The sequence below is a fragment of the Ursus arctos genome, unplaced genomic scaffold (genome assembly GCF_023065955.2).
Source record: "Ursus arctos isolate Adak ecotype North America unplaced genomic scaffold, UrsArc2.0 scaffold_2, whole genome shotgun sequence".
Classification (NCBI taxonomy): domain Eukaryota; kingdom Metazoa; phylum Chordata; class Mammalia; order Carnivora; family Ursidae; genus Ursus; species Ursus arctos.
The window spans coordinates 65,954,514-65,971,496 of NW_026622874.1; the positions used below are offsets into that span (position 1 = coordinate 65,954,514).

General features: G+C 53.0%; 2 protein-coding genes across 9 annotated transcripts in view; one reads left to right on the plus strand and one right to left on the minus strand.

The window, feature by feature from the left end:
• NPRL3 (NPR3 like, GATOR1 complex subunit) overlaps nt 1-7,963 on the minus strand; it is a 38,422-nt gene extending 30,459 nt beyond the window's left edge. For 4 of the 8 annotated variants that reach the window (XR_007191292.2, XR_008960551.1, XM_048224843.2 and 1 more), the window contains exons 1-3: nt 7,816-7,963; nt 5,240-5,309; nt 629-667 (exon numbers count right to left, since the gene is read on the minus strand). Coding sequence is in view for 2 of the 8 variants with exons in the window: in XM_048224843.2 (XP_048080800.1) it covers nt 629-667; nt 5,240-5,309; nt 7,816-7,933 (227 nt within the window). In the remaining 6 variants the exon portion in view is untranslated. Of the gene's footprint in view, nt 1-628; nt 668-5,239; nt 6,911-7,815 lie in introns of those variants that run through there. The other 4 variants (XR_007191295.2, XR_007191293.2, XR_008960552.1 and 1 more) reach the window with 2 other exon arrangements.
• Nucleotides 7,964-15,239: 7,276 nt separating this feature from the next.
• On the plus strand, nt 15,240-16,359 carry HBZ (hemoglobin subunit zeta). The gene is made up of 3 exons (XM_026485435.3): nt 15,240-15,404; nt 15,888-16,092; nt 16,231-16,359. Exons 1-3 carry the CDS (start codon nt 15,310-15,312, stop codon nt 16,357-16,359), a joined length of 429 nt encoding a protein of 142 aa, XP_026341220.1. The 5' UTR covers nt 15,240-15,309.
• The last annotated feature ends 624 nt before the right edge of the window (nt 16,360-16,983 follow it).

The following is a 16,983-nucleotide window of genomic DNA, read 5'->3' on the forward strand; positions in this document are numbered from 1 at the left end:
TGGCAGGCGGCTCACAGACGCTCCATGCACCTCCAGCACCCAGGGGGGAATGCCCCATAAGAGGCACAAAGGGTCCCACTTTATCCACACCCTCCTGGAGAAGCGCCACATAAACTCCATGGGAACATTTTTGCCTCTCACGGGCACAGACAACAGCATCTAAGTCCAAGCATCACACTTAACACTTGGCCCTTGGAGGGGCCCCCTATATCCTCTGAGAAATGAAGGCAAGAAACAACTATCAAGGGTCTCTCTAGGGGGAAACTGGCTAGGGAGGTAAGGAGCCCTGTTCTTGCTTGCCTACCACCTTCCTGAGGCCACTGGTGCCTGCCTGGAGGAGGGGAGGTCCGTGTGCACGCCTGGTCCCAGAAGTCTCCCTGGCACCAGCCAACCTTGCCTTGGCCCCCCAGGTAATGTGGAATAGCTGAATAACTCCAGGTGGAGAAAGGGCAGGGGCCGTGGGAAGCCTGGGCACTCATGGGGGATCGGGCAGTGAGGTCCCAGCCAGAGCCTGTGCGCCTCGTTAGTCATTCTTCAACACTGAGGGCAATCAGGAGTTAAGCACAATTACAAGAAGAGAAGGCAGCAGGAATCAAGACAGAAAGGTGGTGGGAAGTGTTGGTCTTACCCTGCAACCAATCGCTCATCGGTTGGAGGACATGGCTCGCTGGAATGGGAACAGGACCATCAAGACCAAACAAACACACTGATTTTCAAAATCATGAATAGTTACAAGGCTGTTTTATTAAAACAGTATTAAAGTCTAGCAGAAGTACCACCATAAGCATTAACTGCTGAGGGCAAGGCTAAGCAACTTACCGGACAAGAAAGACACAGACACTCGCCAAGTTGAAGACTTACCACAGTTTTCTCATGAAAGCTCAAATTCCCACACGTAAACAGAGCCTGGGCACAACTGAGAGCCAGTTTTCAGAAGCAAGAGCGAGGCTGGAAGACCTGGGCCAGAGCCCAGCACCACACATATTAGCTGGGCACCGTGCACAAGCATTTTATCCTGACAAAACCGTCTCAGTAAGATCCTGTGAGATCCCTGTACAGAAAAGCCTTATGGAAACTGTAGAATGCCACTGAGTAACTCAGCCTCAACTCCTGAGGTACTGTGACTGCTCACTAGTCACACTCGCTGAGCCTTTGCTCGGCACCGGGCCACGGGCCCCTTGGCAGCAAGGAGGTTGTGGCAAATCTGTGCATGCTATGTCATACCTGTGCACGAGGCAACTTCAGTTTTTTAGACCATATGTTTAAGAGTCAAGTTACTCTGCAGAGGACTGTGTTCTAGGACATGCTGCTTTCCCAGTATCCAGGAAACAGAAAGCAGGCCAGACCCGGAGTGGAGACAGCAGTGGATGGATGAGACCCCACCACTACCCCATGCCGTGACCACCGGCTGCCCTGCTGGGCCTGCTGCTCTCCACAGCTCTCACCGAGAAAACACACCAAAGACCCACATGAGAGTAACACACAACCAAGAGCCTTTTTTTCAACAGCTCCCAAACGTCAGCTCATCAGTGTACACAGTACGAAACCGGTAAGATGTTTCGTGGACCCTCCCAAGATCACCCAGAAAGTCAGAATCCCTAGAAGCTCAGGTGCAGCTCCTACAACTCTTATTTTCTGCAGCCAAACAGGTCACAAGGAAATCCCTCTGCTTTCTGAAGGGAAGAAGCGTGTGGGGCTTCCAAGTAGCAGCGGCGCTCCTTTCCATGCCAGCTGTGGAGGTGACACGTCAAACACCACTGGCATGTTTCATGCACTTGGTCTGCCCCTGTGAGGGCGGCAGAGCCACCAGCACCCACTCTCCTCAAGACACAGAGGTTCGCGTGATGCCCAGACCAGGGAGGGGGAGGCAGAGGTGCCTTGCTATCCTCAGGCTCTCCAGACAGCAAAACTGAGGCTCGTGGTACGAGGAACATGCCCAAGACCACACAGGAGGTGCACGATCAGAGTCACACCTGGCACCCAAACCTGTACCTGTGTCAGCACCCTGCCGGCAGGCACGCACCAGAGTGAGTGCGCCTGTGCAGACTTACTGGCTGGGCCAGAAAAGGGGTGGGGGACACCCAAGCTTGGGGACAACACTGCTTACCCACATTTGGGGCATCGACTCAGCTCTAGGAAATAGGAGCACCCATCTACCTAATTTCCTCCCTCCCTCCCTCCTCACTCCCTCCCTTTCTTTTTTAAGATTATTTATTTATTTATTTATTTATTTATTTATTTAACGGGGGTGGGGAACACAAGCAGGGGGAGCAGGAGAGGGAGAAGCAGGCTCCCCGCTGAGCGGAAAGCCCGACACAGGACTTGATCCCAGGACCCTGGGATCATGACGTTTCAATGACTGAGCCACCCAGGCACCCCAAGGTGTGCCTTTCTAACACATGTCCACACGCACGCTAGCAGAAGCAAAGCTGTGAAGAGAGGCCTGGCGGAGCCCTGTGCACCTGCTGGAGAGGACCAGCTGTGTGCCAGTTTGCACTCTGGCACACCTGGCCAAGGTTCCCATCCAGCTGATGTGAAGGTGCCCAAAGGTGGATCCACTGCTTAGTGAAAGGTGGCCAAGCCTGAGGAGGGCAGAAGCGCCACCTGATTCCACTGCCCCACAATGCTAACCGAGAATTGAAAGGTGTGGACCTTTCACACTTCCCAGGTCTGGATGATATCTAAAGTGAAATGATTTCTGAGTCTTTTGAAAAGAAGTCGACTCTTCTTCAAGCTAACAGCTTCTCCTTCTCTGAGATAGTGCCCAGAACACTCCACGTTGGGAGGGATGGTGCCAATGACAGCCTTTGTGACTGATACCAGGCTTTCTCCAGGACCCCTCCTGATGGTTTTTGCCCCTGCCAGTGTGGCAGATGCATAATGCTATTAAGCATGACCTCTCCAGGGGCACCTGGGTGTTTAGTCGGTTAAGCGTCTGCCTTTGGCTCAAGACGTGACCTCAGAGTCCTGGGATTGAGCCCTGGGTCAGGCTCCCTGCTCAGTGGGGAGTCTGCTTCTCCCTCTGCCCCTGCCCCTGCTCTACCTCTCGCTCACTCTCTCTCTGAAACAAATAAATAAAATCTTAAAAAAAAAAAAAAAGAGCATGAGCTCCCTGGTCCCCAACACTCATCCAACAGGAGCACAACAAGTTTTCTACAGTTGAATTTCAAGCCTTAAAGACAATGGAGAATATCCATTTTCTTCACTCCCTCCTGAATTCTATAAGCTTTTTTTTTTTAAATAAAAGCGTTTAAAAAAAATCTGACAATTAATTCTTATGCCCTAAAACACGTCACCTTGCTGATCTACCCTGTAAAACCAGCACACACTCCAAACCAGTGTTGTCCAACAGACCCCTCTAGAGTGGTGGAGACACTCCAAATCCGAGCCACTAGCCCACCTGCAGCCCCTGAGCACCTGAAATGCAGCTGGTGCAAGGAGGAACTGAATGTCGTCTCATTTCACTTCTATTTAAATGGTGACTTTAACACTGGGCAGCACAGCCCCGTGTCCTCACTTCTCTAGGGCAGCGTCCATGTCCCACCACACTCAGGAGGTGCTCAAGTGGCCTGTTAACATGGCTTCAGTCTGGCAGAACAACAAGCAGGACCATTCTGCGGGCTCCACAAGAAGAGCGTCTTTGAGAAGACCACCGAGGAGGGCCCTGTACCGCTCCAGGAACATGTCTGAGCCATGACACAGCTCCCCCAGGCGCAAGAGGCTTGGCAGGCCAAAGTGAAAAATAAAGCTGGGCGCTCAGAGGTATTAACCTGTATCTCCGAAAACAAGGGGAGGTGGGCAGTGCGATCATCAGATGCTGTAATGTGCTACAATTACCAAAGGAAGTAATTCTTCAATTTAATGAAAGAGAGGGTACAGAGAAACAGCTCTTCTTAGAGAGCAGCGTATCTGTGATACTCTGATAGACCCATGATGTCTTGCTCCTTTCCCAAGGTTTTTCCTCTTCTTTATGCTGAATATTGAAATACTTCCCTAAAAACATCCTTTCAGTCTTTTATTATAAGCCTCTGAGAGTTACCTGCAGCAGTCAGGTGCTGCTAGCCTCCTGGGAAGCCCACAGAGCCTGTTCCAAGAGCGCTTTCTGCATCCTCAGCAGCCTGAGTCTCCCAACTGTGGAGCTCGGAGAACAGCAGGCAGGCGGCCAGCCCTGCTCTAAAGGAATCTATGCCACATGTGGGGGACAAAATGCACGCACCCCATGGGCAGGGGCAAAAAGCTTTCTATGCACCTGGAACAATCAGGAGTCTGTTTCAAGTGGCTGGCCTCAGAGGACAAGGTGACCACAGCTTCTACATCAAAGAAAACAACAACAGTCCCCCGCCCCCCTCCCCTCCCCTGCTGGTCTCTCCTTCAAAGCTTGCTGCCCTCAGAGACAGTCACTGGTCATGCCAGAGGCCGCTGATAGCCTCACAAGAAAGGATAAAAATCACCCTCGTGGAATGGCATGATACCATGGCAGGTATGGTGCCCTGTCAAGAGAACTGGGGAGACTGTACTAGTTCACTCCATGGCAGAGGCCCAGCTGGGGGCCTCAGCTATCCTGCCATGTGACAGTGGAGCTGAGTCCTTTACCTCGCTCAGGTCCCAGCCGTGTTTAGAGGCACCCAGGACAGGCAGTTTACAATCCTTCCTCCTTCAATGGGGCCTGTGTTACCACCTACTCAACTTTAAAACAAACATAAGGCAGAAGCAGTCACATCTGATGTTTGCCACCCTGATAGCACGTCCCAGAAAAAGCAGGGGGAGCACACACGGGAAGGAACAAGACCTGCCTTTCATCCATGCCCTGAAAGAGCAAGGGTCACATCAGCCCTGGCTCTCAGCCCACATCACCACCTGAAGAGGCTGGGCTGCACCCCAGTACTTCCACGTGCCCTCGGGGCACATGCCTGAGGAGTCAGGTCTGAAGACAGCACCGGGGTCTGCTTTGCTTTCTGTTCCTCTCACAGAAGACAAATGTTCTCTCTGGCCTCGTCTGTTCTCCAATCTGCTTTACCAACCAACCTGTTCCACGCTGGCACATGTGACCAAACTATGCAGCAAGTCAGACATTGGCAGCACAATCCCCAGCTCTGCACAACCTGAAACACCCACCAAATGGGAAAAAAGGACACCAGGTTTCTCACGGGAGAAAACCTCTGGGTCAACAGGAGGTAGAGCTTTGCCCAGGCCCGGGGGCAGGACTAGCCCCATCACGGAGTGACCGCAAAGCCCTTACCTGGAGTCACCATCCTGGTCGTCGGCATGGTCTCCGGTGTTGTTGACGGCGTATCTGCTACGAGGCTTATCTGTGACGGCAAAAAGGGGAGAGTGGCTGAGAAGACAGGATCCATCCACGTACTGGAGGATGGTGGCTACGTAAGAAGTGATGGCTTCTTAAAATGTGGTATATATACACAATGGCCATAAAAAGGAATGGAGTTCTGATACATGTCATAACATGGAGAACTCGAAAACATTATGCTAGGTGAAGGAAACCAGACACAAATGGACAAATGCTACATTTATACAGAATATCTACAGTGGGCAAACTCACGGAGACAAAAATTAGAGGTTACTGGAGGCTGAGAACAGGGGAAACGGGGTTATTCTTAACGGTTACAACTTTCAGTTTGGGGTGATGAATAAATCTGGAACCAGACAGTGGTGACAGCTGCACAACACAGCAAATTAATTATGGTGAATGTAATGTTACTGAATTGTGAACTTAAAAATGGTTAAAGTGGCACATTTTATGTTATATATTTTTTACCACAACAAAAAACTTTTTTAAAAAAGTTATGGTTTCCCGGGGGCCTGGCTGCCTTAGTCAGTGAAGTGACCGACTCTTGGTTTCAGCTCAGGTCATGATCTCACTGTCCTGAGAGAGCTCCGTGCTCAGCGGGGAGTCCACCTGAAGATTCTGTCCCTCTGGCCCTTCCCCCCTTCCCGTGTTCACGCACGCCCTCTATCAAATCATTTTTTAGAAGATTTTATTTATTTGAGAGAAAGAGTGAGTGAGAGAAAGTACACACGCAGGGGGAGGGCCAGAGAGAGGGAGAAGCAGACTCACCTCTGAGCAGGGACCCCACAGCTGCAGGCCTTGATACCAGGACCCCAGGATCATGACCTGAGCCAAATCCAGACACTTAACCAACTGAGCCACCCAGAAACTCCATCAAATAAATAAATAAATCGTTTTTTAAGTTATATTTTCCAAGAAGTTATAACAGCAAATGTTTTTGCTGCTATATTTAGTTTAAAAAAAAAGGATTACACACATGCAGACACACATACCCTCTCAGTATATGACAACTAGGTCAGAAAAAGCATAGGCAGGGCGCCTGGGTGGCTCAGTCATTAAGGACTCAAAACACACAAAACAAAAACCGAGAAAACCACTTTCAGATACAACTTTTCACCCATCTCATTAACAAAAATAGAAAAATCTGACTTACTAAAAATACATATGTTCGTTATCCCCTAGATCCAACCATCCCACTGGGGGAATTGATCCTGTATTCTGAAAAATGATAATGTACACAGAAAAGACATTCACACTGTTCGTATTAGCCAGTTTAGAAGAAACTTAAATGCCCATCAACAGAGGACTAAATAAATAAATCACAGTACGTTCATCCCGTGGGTCTGATTATGATTCGGAATCTATATCCAAGATCTGGAGTGACCCTGGAAACAACGGGACAGAACCGTGTGTACAGCGTGTTCACCTGTGCTTAGAAAATAAAACGCCGGGGGCGCCTGGGTGGCACAGTGGTTAAGCGTTTGCCTTCGGCTCAGGGTGTGATCCCGGCGTTCTGTGATCGAGCCCCACATCAGGCTCCTCCTCTATAAGCCTGCTGCTTCCTCTCCCACTCCCCCTGCTTGTGTTCCCTGTCTCGCTGGCTGTCTCTCTCTCTGTCGAATAAATAAATAAAATCTTTAAAAAAAAAAAAAAGAAAACGCCGGTGCACCTGGCCGGCTCAGTCAGAAGAGCATGGGACTGCTGACCTCAGGGTCCTGAATTCAAGTCCCACACGGGGTGTAGCGATTACTAAAAATAACGTAAAACTTTTTTAAAGCACATAATTAAAAAAAAAAAAAAAGCAGATGTGTGCACATGCTTGTATTAACATGGAAGGTTCTGGGAAAACGCACAGGAAAATGGTTACAGCAGCTGCCCCTACAAGGGGAAGCGAGCGGCTGGGGTTCAACGCGGGAAAGGATGTTCCTTTCATCTACACTCCTTTGTACCTTTAAGACTGTGTACCGTGCTAACACATTTAATTTTAAAACAAAACATGAACGAGGAACTGCACATTCCTGGTAGTGAAACACCGGGGGCAACCTAAGCGTCTGCGCCCAGGAAAGGAGTCTGTTCTTGGGCGCCGCTCTCCGGTGAGGGCGACCTTACGTCCCGGGGCGCTCCAAGAAGATCGCCCCGCGGAGAGAAGAGCGCCTGCAGGGCAGGGCACCGTGTGGGGAAGTCCCCGAGACGCAGCTGTAAGGGGAGTCCAGTGCCGGAGGGCAGCTGGTTACCCCACGACCGGGAGGCGCACTCGGGGGAGGGGGTCCCAGAGCACTTGACATGATCTGTAGGTGTGTAGTTGCTTCAGGCGGATACATTCACACGATGTCCGTTTATATTCTTGAAAAGCTGCAAACGTGGCTGAACGCTGGCAAGAGTGGCTTCGTGGAGTTACGGGTGACTTCTCTGGTTTTACTTCTCCGTACTTTCCAACACCCCGTATGGAGCAGGCCTCGGCCACACCGTCAGGAGCGAGGCGGGAGGGCCGGGGGCCGCCGCTCACTTACTTGTCTGGGACGCCGGGTGCTCCTGGCTTCTCTGGAAGGGGTACCTGAACAGCAGCTTATTGCCCCTGCTGCCCGAGCTCACCAGGATCACGCTGATGGGGCTGGTGTTGTCGCCCATGCTGCCGCGGGCGGAGGCGGGCCGGCGGGGACCGGGTGGGGGCGGGGACGGTGGGGGCGGAGGGGGGCTGGGGGACCCGAGTTGGACCGGCCGGGACCCCGGGGGGGGGGGCGGGGACGGTGAAGGGGCCGGGGGCGGAGGGGGGCTGGGGACCCGAGGAGGACCGGCCGGGACCGGGTGGAGGTCGGGGACGGTGAAGGGGGCGGAAGGGGGCTGGGGCGGAGGGGGGCTGGGGACCCGAGGAGGACCGGCCGGGACCGGGTGGGGGTCGGGGACAGTGAAGGGGGCGGAGGGGGGCTGGGGACCCGAGGAGGACCGGCCGGGACCGGGTGGGGGTCGGGGACGGTGAAGGGGGCGGAGGGCGGCTGGGGACCCGAGGAGGACCGGCCGGGACCGGGTGGGGGTCGGGGACAGTGAAGGGGGCGGAGGGGGGCTGGGGACCCGAGGAGGACCGGCCGGGACCCAGCACAGGTGCTTGAGGACGCGCCCGGGGCGGAAGGGGGAGAACCTGAGGAGGATGAGCCGGAGGGCGGGAGGCTCGGGGGACGACGCGCCCAGGGCGGGGCTGAAGGGGCCTGACGAGGACGCGCCCAAGGCCGGGGAAACGTGGGGCGCCAGGAGCCAGGCGGACGGAACCCCCGGAGCTTCCAGACCCACGAACCACCCCCCACGTCCCGCCAAGTTCGCAAGGCCTCCGCGACAGGGCCGAGCAGCCGCGCAGAAGGCGCGTGCGCGCAGAGAGCGGCCGTCGGCGCAGGCGCAGGCGACCTGTGCGCACGCGCGGGGCCCTCTCAGGAAGTTGGGCGCATGCGCGGAGCCCGTGCTCGCCCTGCGAGGGGAGGAGAACCGCCCACCAGAGTGAATGGGAAAGTACCCCTTGGCTTGAGCAGAAAGTTCACACTTAAGACATGCAAAGAACTACAGTAAAAAAGTTACAAACACACACCTCTTCAGTGGATCATAGACCTAAATGTAAGAGCTAACAGTATAAAACTCTTATAAGAAAACGTAGGAGTAAACCCTCCTGTCCTTGGACCAGGCAAGGGTTTCTTAGATACGACACCAAATGCTCAAGCAACTGAAGAAAAAATAAATTGGACTTGATGCCAAATTAAACCTCCTATGCTTCAAAGGGCGCGACCGAAGAAAGTAACAAGAGCATCCACAGAACGACAGAAAATATTTGCAAATCATATAAGGGAATTGTATCCAGAATGTATTAACAAAACAAACAGCTTACAGCTCAACAATAAAGACGGCCAACTGAAAAACGGGCGACGAGGGAGGGCGCCTGGTGGGCTCAGTCCCTAGTGTGTGAGTCCCGACCTCGGGGTCGTGAATTTGAGCCACACCTTGGATGTAGAGACTCTGTCTATCTATCATCTATCATCTGTCTATCCATCTATCGAAAGAGGAAGGAAGGAGGGAAGGGAGGGAGGGAAGTGGGCAAAGGATGTGAAAGGACGTTTCTCCAAAGATTACAGACAAATGGCCAGTAAGCTCATGAAAAGATGCTCCTCGTCATTACTCATTAGGGAAATGCAAATCAAAACCAAAAACATACCACTTCACACCCACTAGGACAGCTATAATCAGAAAGACAAATTACAAGTGTTGGCAAGCAGGTGGCATTGGAATTTTGACACACTGTTGGCCAGAAGGTAAACTGGTGCAGCCACCGTGGGACACGGGCAGTTCTTGAGAGAGTTGGACACAGGGTTCCCATGCGACACAGCCATTCCACTCCTAGGTATAGGCCCAAGAGGAATGGAAACATAAGGTCCCACAAAAACTTGTATGTTCATAGCGACACCATTCATAGTAGCCACAAAATGCAAACAACCCCAGGGCCCGTCAGCTGATGACTGGGTGAATAAAATAGGGTCAATCCATTCAATGAAACAGCACTCAGTCCTAAAAAGGAATGAAGTACTGATGTGTGAATGAACCTTGAAAATACACATGTTGCGGGGTTCCATTCATCTGAAATGTCCAGAGCAGGGTTATGCACAGAGAAAGAGAGTAGATCAGGTGTTTAGGTCTGGGGGTTGGCGTGTGTGTCTGCTAGGGCATGGCGTTTCTCTTGGGGTGACAAAAATGGTCTAAAGTTGATTGTCCTGATGCTTGCACAACCCTCTGAATGTACCACAACACCCTGAACTGCACACTTGAAATGAGTGAAGTGCATGTTATGGGAATTATATCTCATTACAGCTGTTTCTAAAAAAAATCAGTGAAAAAAATCAGTTTCTAAAAAAAACCCCATATGCCCCATTCCAGTCTCTCAAGCACCTCACCCTCTGACTTCTTGGTGGAGTCACCTGTTGCAGCAGACCTGATGCCTGGCACACCTGTGGGTGGGCACACCAGCATGAAACTTACACACGGTGGGCATGTCTCAGATGTTACCAACAAACGGTAGCCCTGCATGGGGCTGTGTAGCAGTGATTTTATTTTTTCCCAAAATTTCCAAAAAGAAAAAAGCTGTCTTATTTTAGGTTGCGTTTCTCTGATTATTACTGAGGTGGAGAACTGTATCACTTGATTATTGGCCAGTGTCCACGAGTCACCTTCTTGTTTTCCCTACGGGTTGTTTGTCCTTCTTCGGTGGTTTGGGTGTGTTCCTCTTTTTGAGGGATGGTCACGCTCTATTACAGATTCTGCAAGCCTTTTTCCTAGTCTCATATGTTTTGGTTTTATATATAATGAAAAGGTTTCTGAGTTCTCCTAAAGTTACCAGGAATGTCCCTAGAATGGAAATAAGGGCACAGCAGCAGGAGGTGAGCCTGAGGGAGCTGGGACGATGGGAAAGGGGAAACCTCTGTCTGGGGGAGCAGCCAGCTGTGGTCATGGGGATCTCTCTACGGGGCACTGCGAATCTGCGAGCACCCACATATGAGGTCCAGGACTCTGGCACGGGTCTCCTTCTTCCAATTTCCCTGACCATGCTGCTGTTCCGTTGGGCAGTCTCTTGACCCCAGGACTTGGAGGAGGAGGTCTGATGTCCTGAGCTGTCCCTGGGCTGGGGGAAGGCCCAGACTTGGAGGAACCCACCATTCTCCCCTCACCCCCTTAGGGCCCGCTTCCTGCTGGAAACCTTCACAAGAGCATTTCTTGTTTATTTTTCTGGATATATGGTTAGTATTTTAACACTGTAATGAGATTGGAATCCATGAAAGGTGGAGGGAAACCACCAGGACCCAGGCCACGAGCTCCCAGAGGCACCTCTTCCCAGGCTGCCGTCGCAGGCTATCCAGGCTGGACTGGAGAAAGCACACCACCTTGCTGGCCTGCCTCATGTGGCTATTACAGGAGTCCGAGACACTCTCACTCCCAGGCCAGTCCAGTCTGGTGCTGGCAGCTGGAGGGACCTGAGGGTAGGCTGGCTCTACTTTGGGCCTCCCTATCCGTGACAGGACTGGGGGCAGGTGGTCTCGAAGTGTGGTCCTAGCTCAAAGCTGTAACGCTTTCCTGAACAATGATGTGTCCAGGGCCAACCTTTGCTCATGTCCTCCAACTTTCCTGCTGACACCCCATGCCTCTACAACCTCATTTTTAATTTAAATGACTCTGTTTAGTATCCTACCTTTTTGAAGGTCACTGGATTCTTGGAAACCAAAATTCCTGCCCCTTCCACCCAACCCGGGTCGCCCCTGGGCAGGGCTAGGAGGCCACTTGGTTAGTCGGGCCTTATCAGTCCTGCCACTTGTGTTGGGCCAATAGAGCTGCCACTGTCTGTCAGAGGGCCAGGCGGGGCTCACATTCCCTATCTTGGACCCACCTTGACCTCTCCACCCTCTGAACAGCAGGGTTCCTGCCCAGAGTCACCCACTCACAGTAGTACTACAATAATCTTGAATTCATGCTGCCATGTCCTGAGGTCCTATGGCAACAAATTATCCCTCCCAGTTATTTTAACCCCCACCTGAGAGGTTGCTAATGTGGAACTGGGGTTTACAAGGTGAGTTAGCCTGGCCAGGGCCACCCAGGAGCTGCTCTCAGGGGAAGGCCTGTGGGCCCCATCACCACCTTCTGCTGAGTCACCAGGGTCCCTCTGAGCTCAGCCCCAACTACACAAGCTCAGCGTGAGCCCAGGGCTTGGAGTTCAGCCGAGTGCAGCAGGTCTCAGTGTCCTGAAGTGCTGCCCAGTCTCAGGCTCCTGGGTCACAGGTGGGAGAACCCAGGCCCAGAGACAGAAGAGACTTGCCTGAGCCCCAAAGAGCCAGCAATCTGACCCACACCAAGCCTAGGTCTCCTCGTCCCACTGGGGCTCGTTCCCTCCTTCACTGAAACTTTGAACATTTCATAACCTTCCTAAGCCTCGATTTCCCTATCTTAAAGCATGTGATGATAATAAAAGAAAAATTCTCCCCCAGAGAGCTGTAAGGGCCAAGCACCCAACACCGAGAGTGTTTGATGCTGTACCCAGAATTCAGACAGCACACGACAAATGTCAGCTAAAACCACGACTCCCCCAGGCACACAGACTTCTCTGTGCCTCACCCAGGGCCTCCAGACTCCCTGCCTCTGCCTGACCTTCCCTCTGACCCTCTGTCTCTTGTATCTCACTCACTCGTTCTGTTTTCTTTGCCGGTTGGTCTGCTTGTCTCTCTCTCTCTCCCCACCTCTCTGCTTTCTAGAAGTGGAAGCTTAGGCATGGCCACACACACTTACTGTAGGCCCACGTGCTTGAGGTAGTCCTGGAGTTTCCTTCTGAACCAAGCGACAGCAGGAGCTGACCAAGGAGGGCCGGGCTCATGGCAGTCTGGAACAGACCGACAGAGGCACAGCCACACTCTAGGCACACACCCTAGGGCCCTCCGGGGTTGGCAGCACTGCCCAGGACAGTTAGCAAACAATCCTAAAGCCAGGGGAGGGTGGGTACACCCTGGGAGAGGGGAGCCCAGTCTCAAAAGGAGAGGGGGCAGCTGTGAAATGTAAATAAGGGAGAGACCAGGACGGAGAAGGACCCAGGCAGTGTTGGAAGGAGCTCCTGGGAAGGCAAACTCCACCTCCAGGACACACACAGGTACCTGCAGCCAGGGAGAGATCCCTACCTCGTCTGCTGAGCTGACAGGAGGCTTCCATCCAGTGTTACTCCTGCCCTCAAGGCCTGACGGTCTCACCATCTCCCGTCAGGCATAGAAGAAATGAGCACCACGACATGCGTAAAACGCCAGCACAGTGCCCGGCACACGGAAGGTGTCTGATGCTGGCTTACGCTTATGCACGTTTTCCACTTCAGAGGGCCTGTCTCAGCCAAATTTTCTCTAAGAACAGTTCAGCAAAATATCTGTGATCAAAACTCCCTATAGGGGAAACGTTTGCTTCTGATTCTAAAGACGCCCAGCAGGACGGTGGGCAGACACCTCCTTGGCCGACTCTAAAATTCACAAGGAAAGGCACAGGGACTAGAATGACCAAACCACTTTAGAAATGAAGAATGAAGTGGGAGAGACGATATCACACAACCTTTCACAGCTGTACTGAGATACGATTCACAGCCTGCACTTCGCGCATTCGCTCATTTCAAGTGTTCAGGGCGCTGGGTGGCTCGGGCCGTTGGGCAACTGTCTCAACTGATTTCAGCTCAGCCATGATCTCAGGGTTGTGAGTCTGAGCCCCGAGATGGGCTCCACACTCAGCGTGGAGTCTGCTTGTCCCTCCCCCTCCCCTGCCCCTGCTCCCCCTGCTCTCGCATGCTCTCTCTCTCTCTTTCTAAAACACATAGGGGCGCCTGGGTGGCACAGCGGTTGAGCGTCTGCCTTCGGCTCAGGGCGTGATCCCGGCGCTGCGGGATCGAGCCGCACGTCAGGCTCTTCTGCTATGAGCCTGCTTCTCCCTCTCTCACTCCCCCTGCTTGTGTTCCTCTCTCGCTGGCCGTCTCTATCTCTGTTGAAATAAATAAATAAAATCTTTAAAAAATAAAAAATAAAAATAAATAAAAAAATAAAACACATAAAACACTTAAAATCTTTTTTAAAATAAAGTGTGCAGTTCAGGGTGTTGTAGTACATTCAGAGGGTTGTGCAAGCATCAGGACAATCAACTTTGGACCATTTTTGTCACCCCAAGAGAAACGCCATGGCCTAGCAGACACACACGCCAACCCCCAGACCTAAACACCTGATCTACTCTCTTTCTCTGTGCATAACCCTGCTCTGGACATTTCAGATGAATGGAACCCCGCAACATGTGTATTTTCAAGGTTCATTCACACATCAGTACTTCATTCCTTTTTAGGACTGAGTGCTGTTTCATTGAATGGATTGACCCTATTTTATTCACCCAGTCATCAGCTGACGGGCCCTGGGGTTGTTTGCATTTTGTGGCTACTATGAATGGTGTCGCTATGAACATACAAGTTTTTGTGGGACCTTATGTTTCCATTCCTCTTGGGCCTATACCTAGGAGTGGAATGGCTGTGTCGCATGGGAACCCTGTGTCCAACTCTCTCAAGAACTGCCCGTGTCCCACGGTGGCTGCACCAGTTTACCTTCTGGCCAACAGTGTGTCAAGATTCCAATGCCACATGGAGGGTGAGACTGCAAAGGGTCAGCATGTGGGAGTTTGGGGGGGGGGGGGCGCTGATTGTGGTGGGGGGGTAAATGAATTTATACATGTGTCAAAACTCACAGAGCAGTCCACTAAAGAAAGTTAATTTTGTTTTAAGTTAAAATAAAACGCAGAAGAATACTTGCCTCATTATGTTACAATGATAATATGGTGAGCGATCCTGCAACCCCTAGTAGCACATGATATGAGAAGAATTCTTTTATTACTCTGACACTTGACCCAGCTTTTCAGAGGACAGTCAGTACATCTCTCCTCAGCGATAGGTGAGCAAAACCAGTGCTTTCTCAAAGGAAACCCAGGGATCATGGAAACAGAGGGAGAGGAGACTGAGACGCGGCCAGGCTGTGCTAACTGCAGGATCCCAGCAAGGAGCACTGCAGGCAGGACGCGGCAGGTTCCAGCCGAGGACGGTGTGTGCTGAGCTAATGCTGGCTTCCCCCTTTCTGTGATTCTGAAATCAAGGAGGATGGTCAGAGCTGGGGTAGAGACACAAGCATGGCCTCCTGGGCTGGCCGGGCCCATATCTCTCGAGGACTCTGGTCAGGCTGTGGCCAACACCCCTCTAAAGCCCCGGGTAGGAGTGAGTGGGTGGAGTGAGAGCCCCTCACCCCACCAGTGCGGCCAGGCCCTGACCACACATCCTCAGTGGGTCTGATAAGAGACCCGCCCCCACAGCCCTCTCCCCTCTCCAGACCAGTGGCCACAGCCTGGCCCCCACCCTGGCTCCGTGTATATAAAGGGATCCTGGGGGCTGAGCACCACGGAGGCCAGTCCTGATCACGCCCAGCTCAGCTACCACCATGTCTCTGACCAAGGCGGAGAGGACCACCATCCTGTCCATGTGGGACAAGATCTCCTCTCAGGCAGATGCCATTGGCACCCAGGCCCTGGAGAGGTGAGTGCTGGGACGGAGCCAGTGCCAGTGTGGGCTTGGCGAGGACAGGGGCCAGTGAGGAGGGGTCAGCGAGGAGGGGGGATGATAGTTAGTGAGCAGGAAAGGAAGAGGAGGCAGATGGAGAGGGTACATGACTGTAAGACTGTCTTTCACACAGGGCCCAGTCCCGGGTCTCCACAAACATCTGTGGAATGAATAAATGAATGAATGAACGAATTCCTGAATGGTGGGACAGTGAGGGTGGGTCTCTGCTGTGCGGTCCTGGAGCCTGCGGTAATAGCGAAAATCAGCAATAGGGATCCTGCCTTGTGTAAAACTGTAGCGTTTTGTTCAACGTGAATTGTTTGCATTAATTTTTATGTTTTAAAATATTGTGTTCAAATGTGATTTATCATGACTGCTGGGCTTTTCAACCCCGGGTAAGTTTTGCGCCCAAGGAGCACCTCACTGGCCTCACCAAGTGTGGCTGTCGCCCGCTCGCAGGCTCTTCGCCAGCTACCCGCAGACCAAGACCTACTTCCCGCACTTCGACCTGCACCCGGGCTCCCCGCACCTGCACATGCACGGCACCAAAGTGGTGGCCGCCCTGGGCGACGCGGTCAAGAGCATCGACAACATCGCGGGCGCCCTGGCCAAGCTGAGCGAGCTGCACGCCTACATTCTGCGCGTGGACCCGGTCAACTTCAAGGTGGGCGCGGGACTGGGGTCCTGGCGGGAACCAGGAGCTCGGGGAGGGGCAGGGTCTCGGCTGAAGGTGCTCCGCCCCGCCCCCAGAACTCCCCCACCCGCACCAGGCCGCTCACCCAGCCGCCCTCCCGCCCTTCAGCTCCTGTCCCACTGTCTGCTGGTCACCGTGGCCTCGCACTTCCCCGCCGACTTCACGGCCGACGCCCACACCGCCTGGGACAAGTTCCTGTCCATCGTGTCCTCCGTCCTGACCGAAAAGTACCGCTGAGCGCACCTGCCTGACCGAGGGTGGCTGCGGCCCCTCCGCGGCTCCAGGGGCTTTCCCTAACCCTCCAGCACCCCCCCACTGACATGCCAATAAACCAATGCACGTCCGCCTCGCCTCTGTAGTCACTGGGGCCATCAGGGGGACGGCGGGGCTGCACGGGGTCACCAGGAGGGCTGCGGGAATCCTTCGCACTGACCCCAGGGTCTCTAAGCGCAGAGCGCAGTTCGGAGGCAGGGTGTGTGGGGCACACGGGATCGATGGGGTGGCAGAAAGGGCGCCCCTCGGCCTTTACTTCTGGGTCAGCGCTGGAGCCCACCTGGCCCCTCTGACTGTCCCTGGGGCCCACCGCGGTACTCTTCCTGCTCCAGAGTTTGTACCAGTCCCTGGTTTACGCTTAATCGTAGCAAGAAAGGTGTCACGAATGTATCTAGTCCCTCATTCAGTCTTCCGTTCTTCCGCTACAAAACGTTTATTGGTCCCTAAGACGCCCAAGCATTTTTCTAGATTCTAATAGGACAGATGAAAAAAGCAAAGTGTCCACCCCCTGGAGCTGACAGTCTAGTGGGGGGGCAGATACGACATAGAGTCAGAGCGCAGTTCACAGAAATAAAAAAGGAAGAGTTC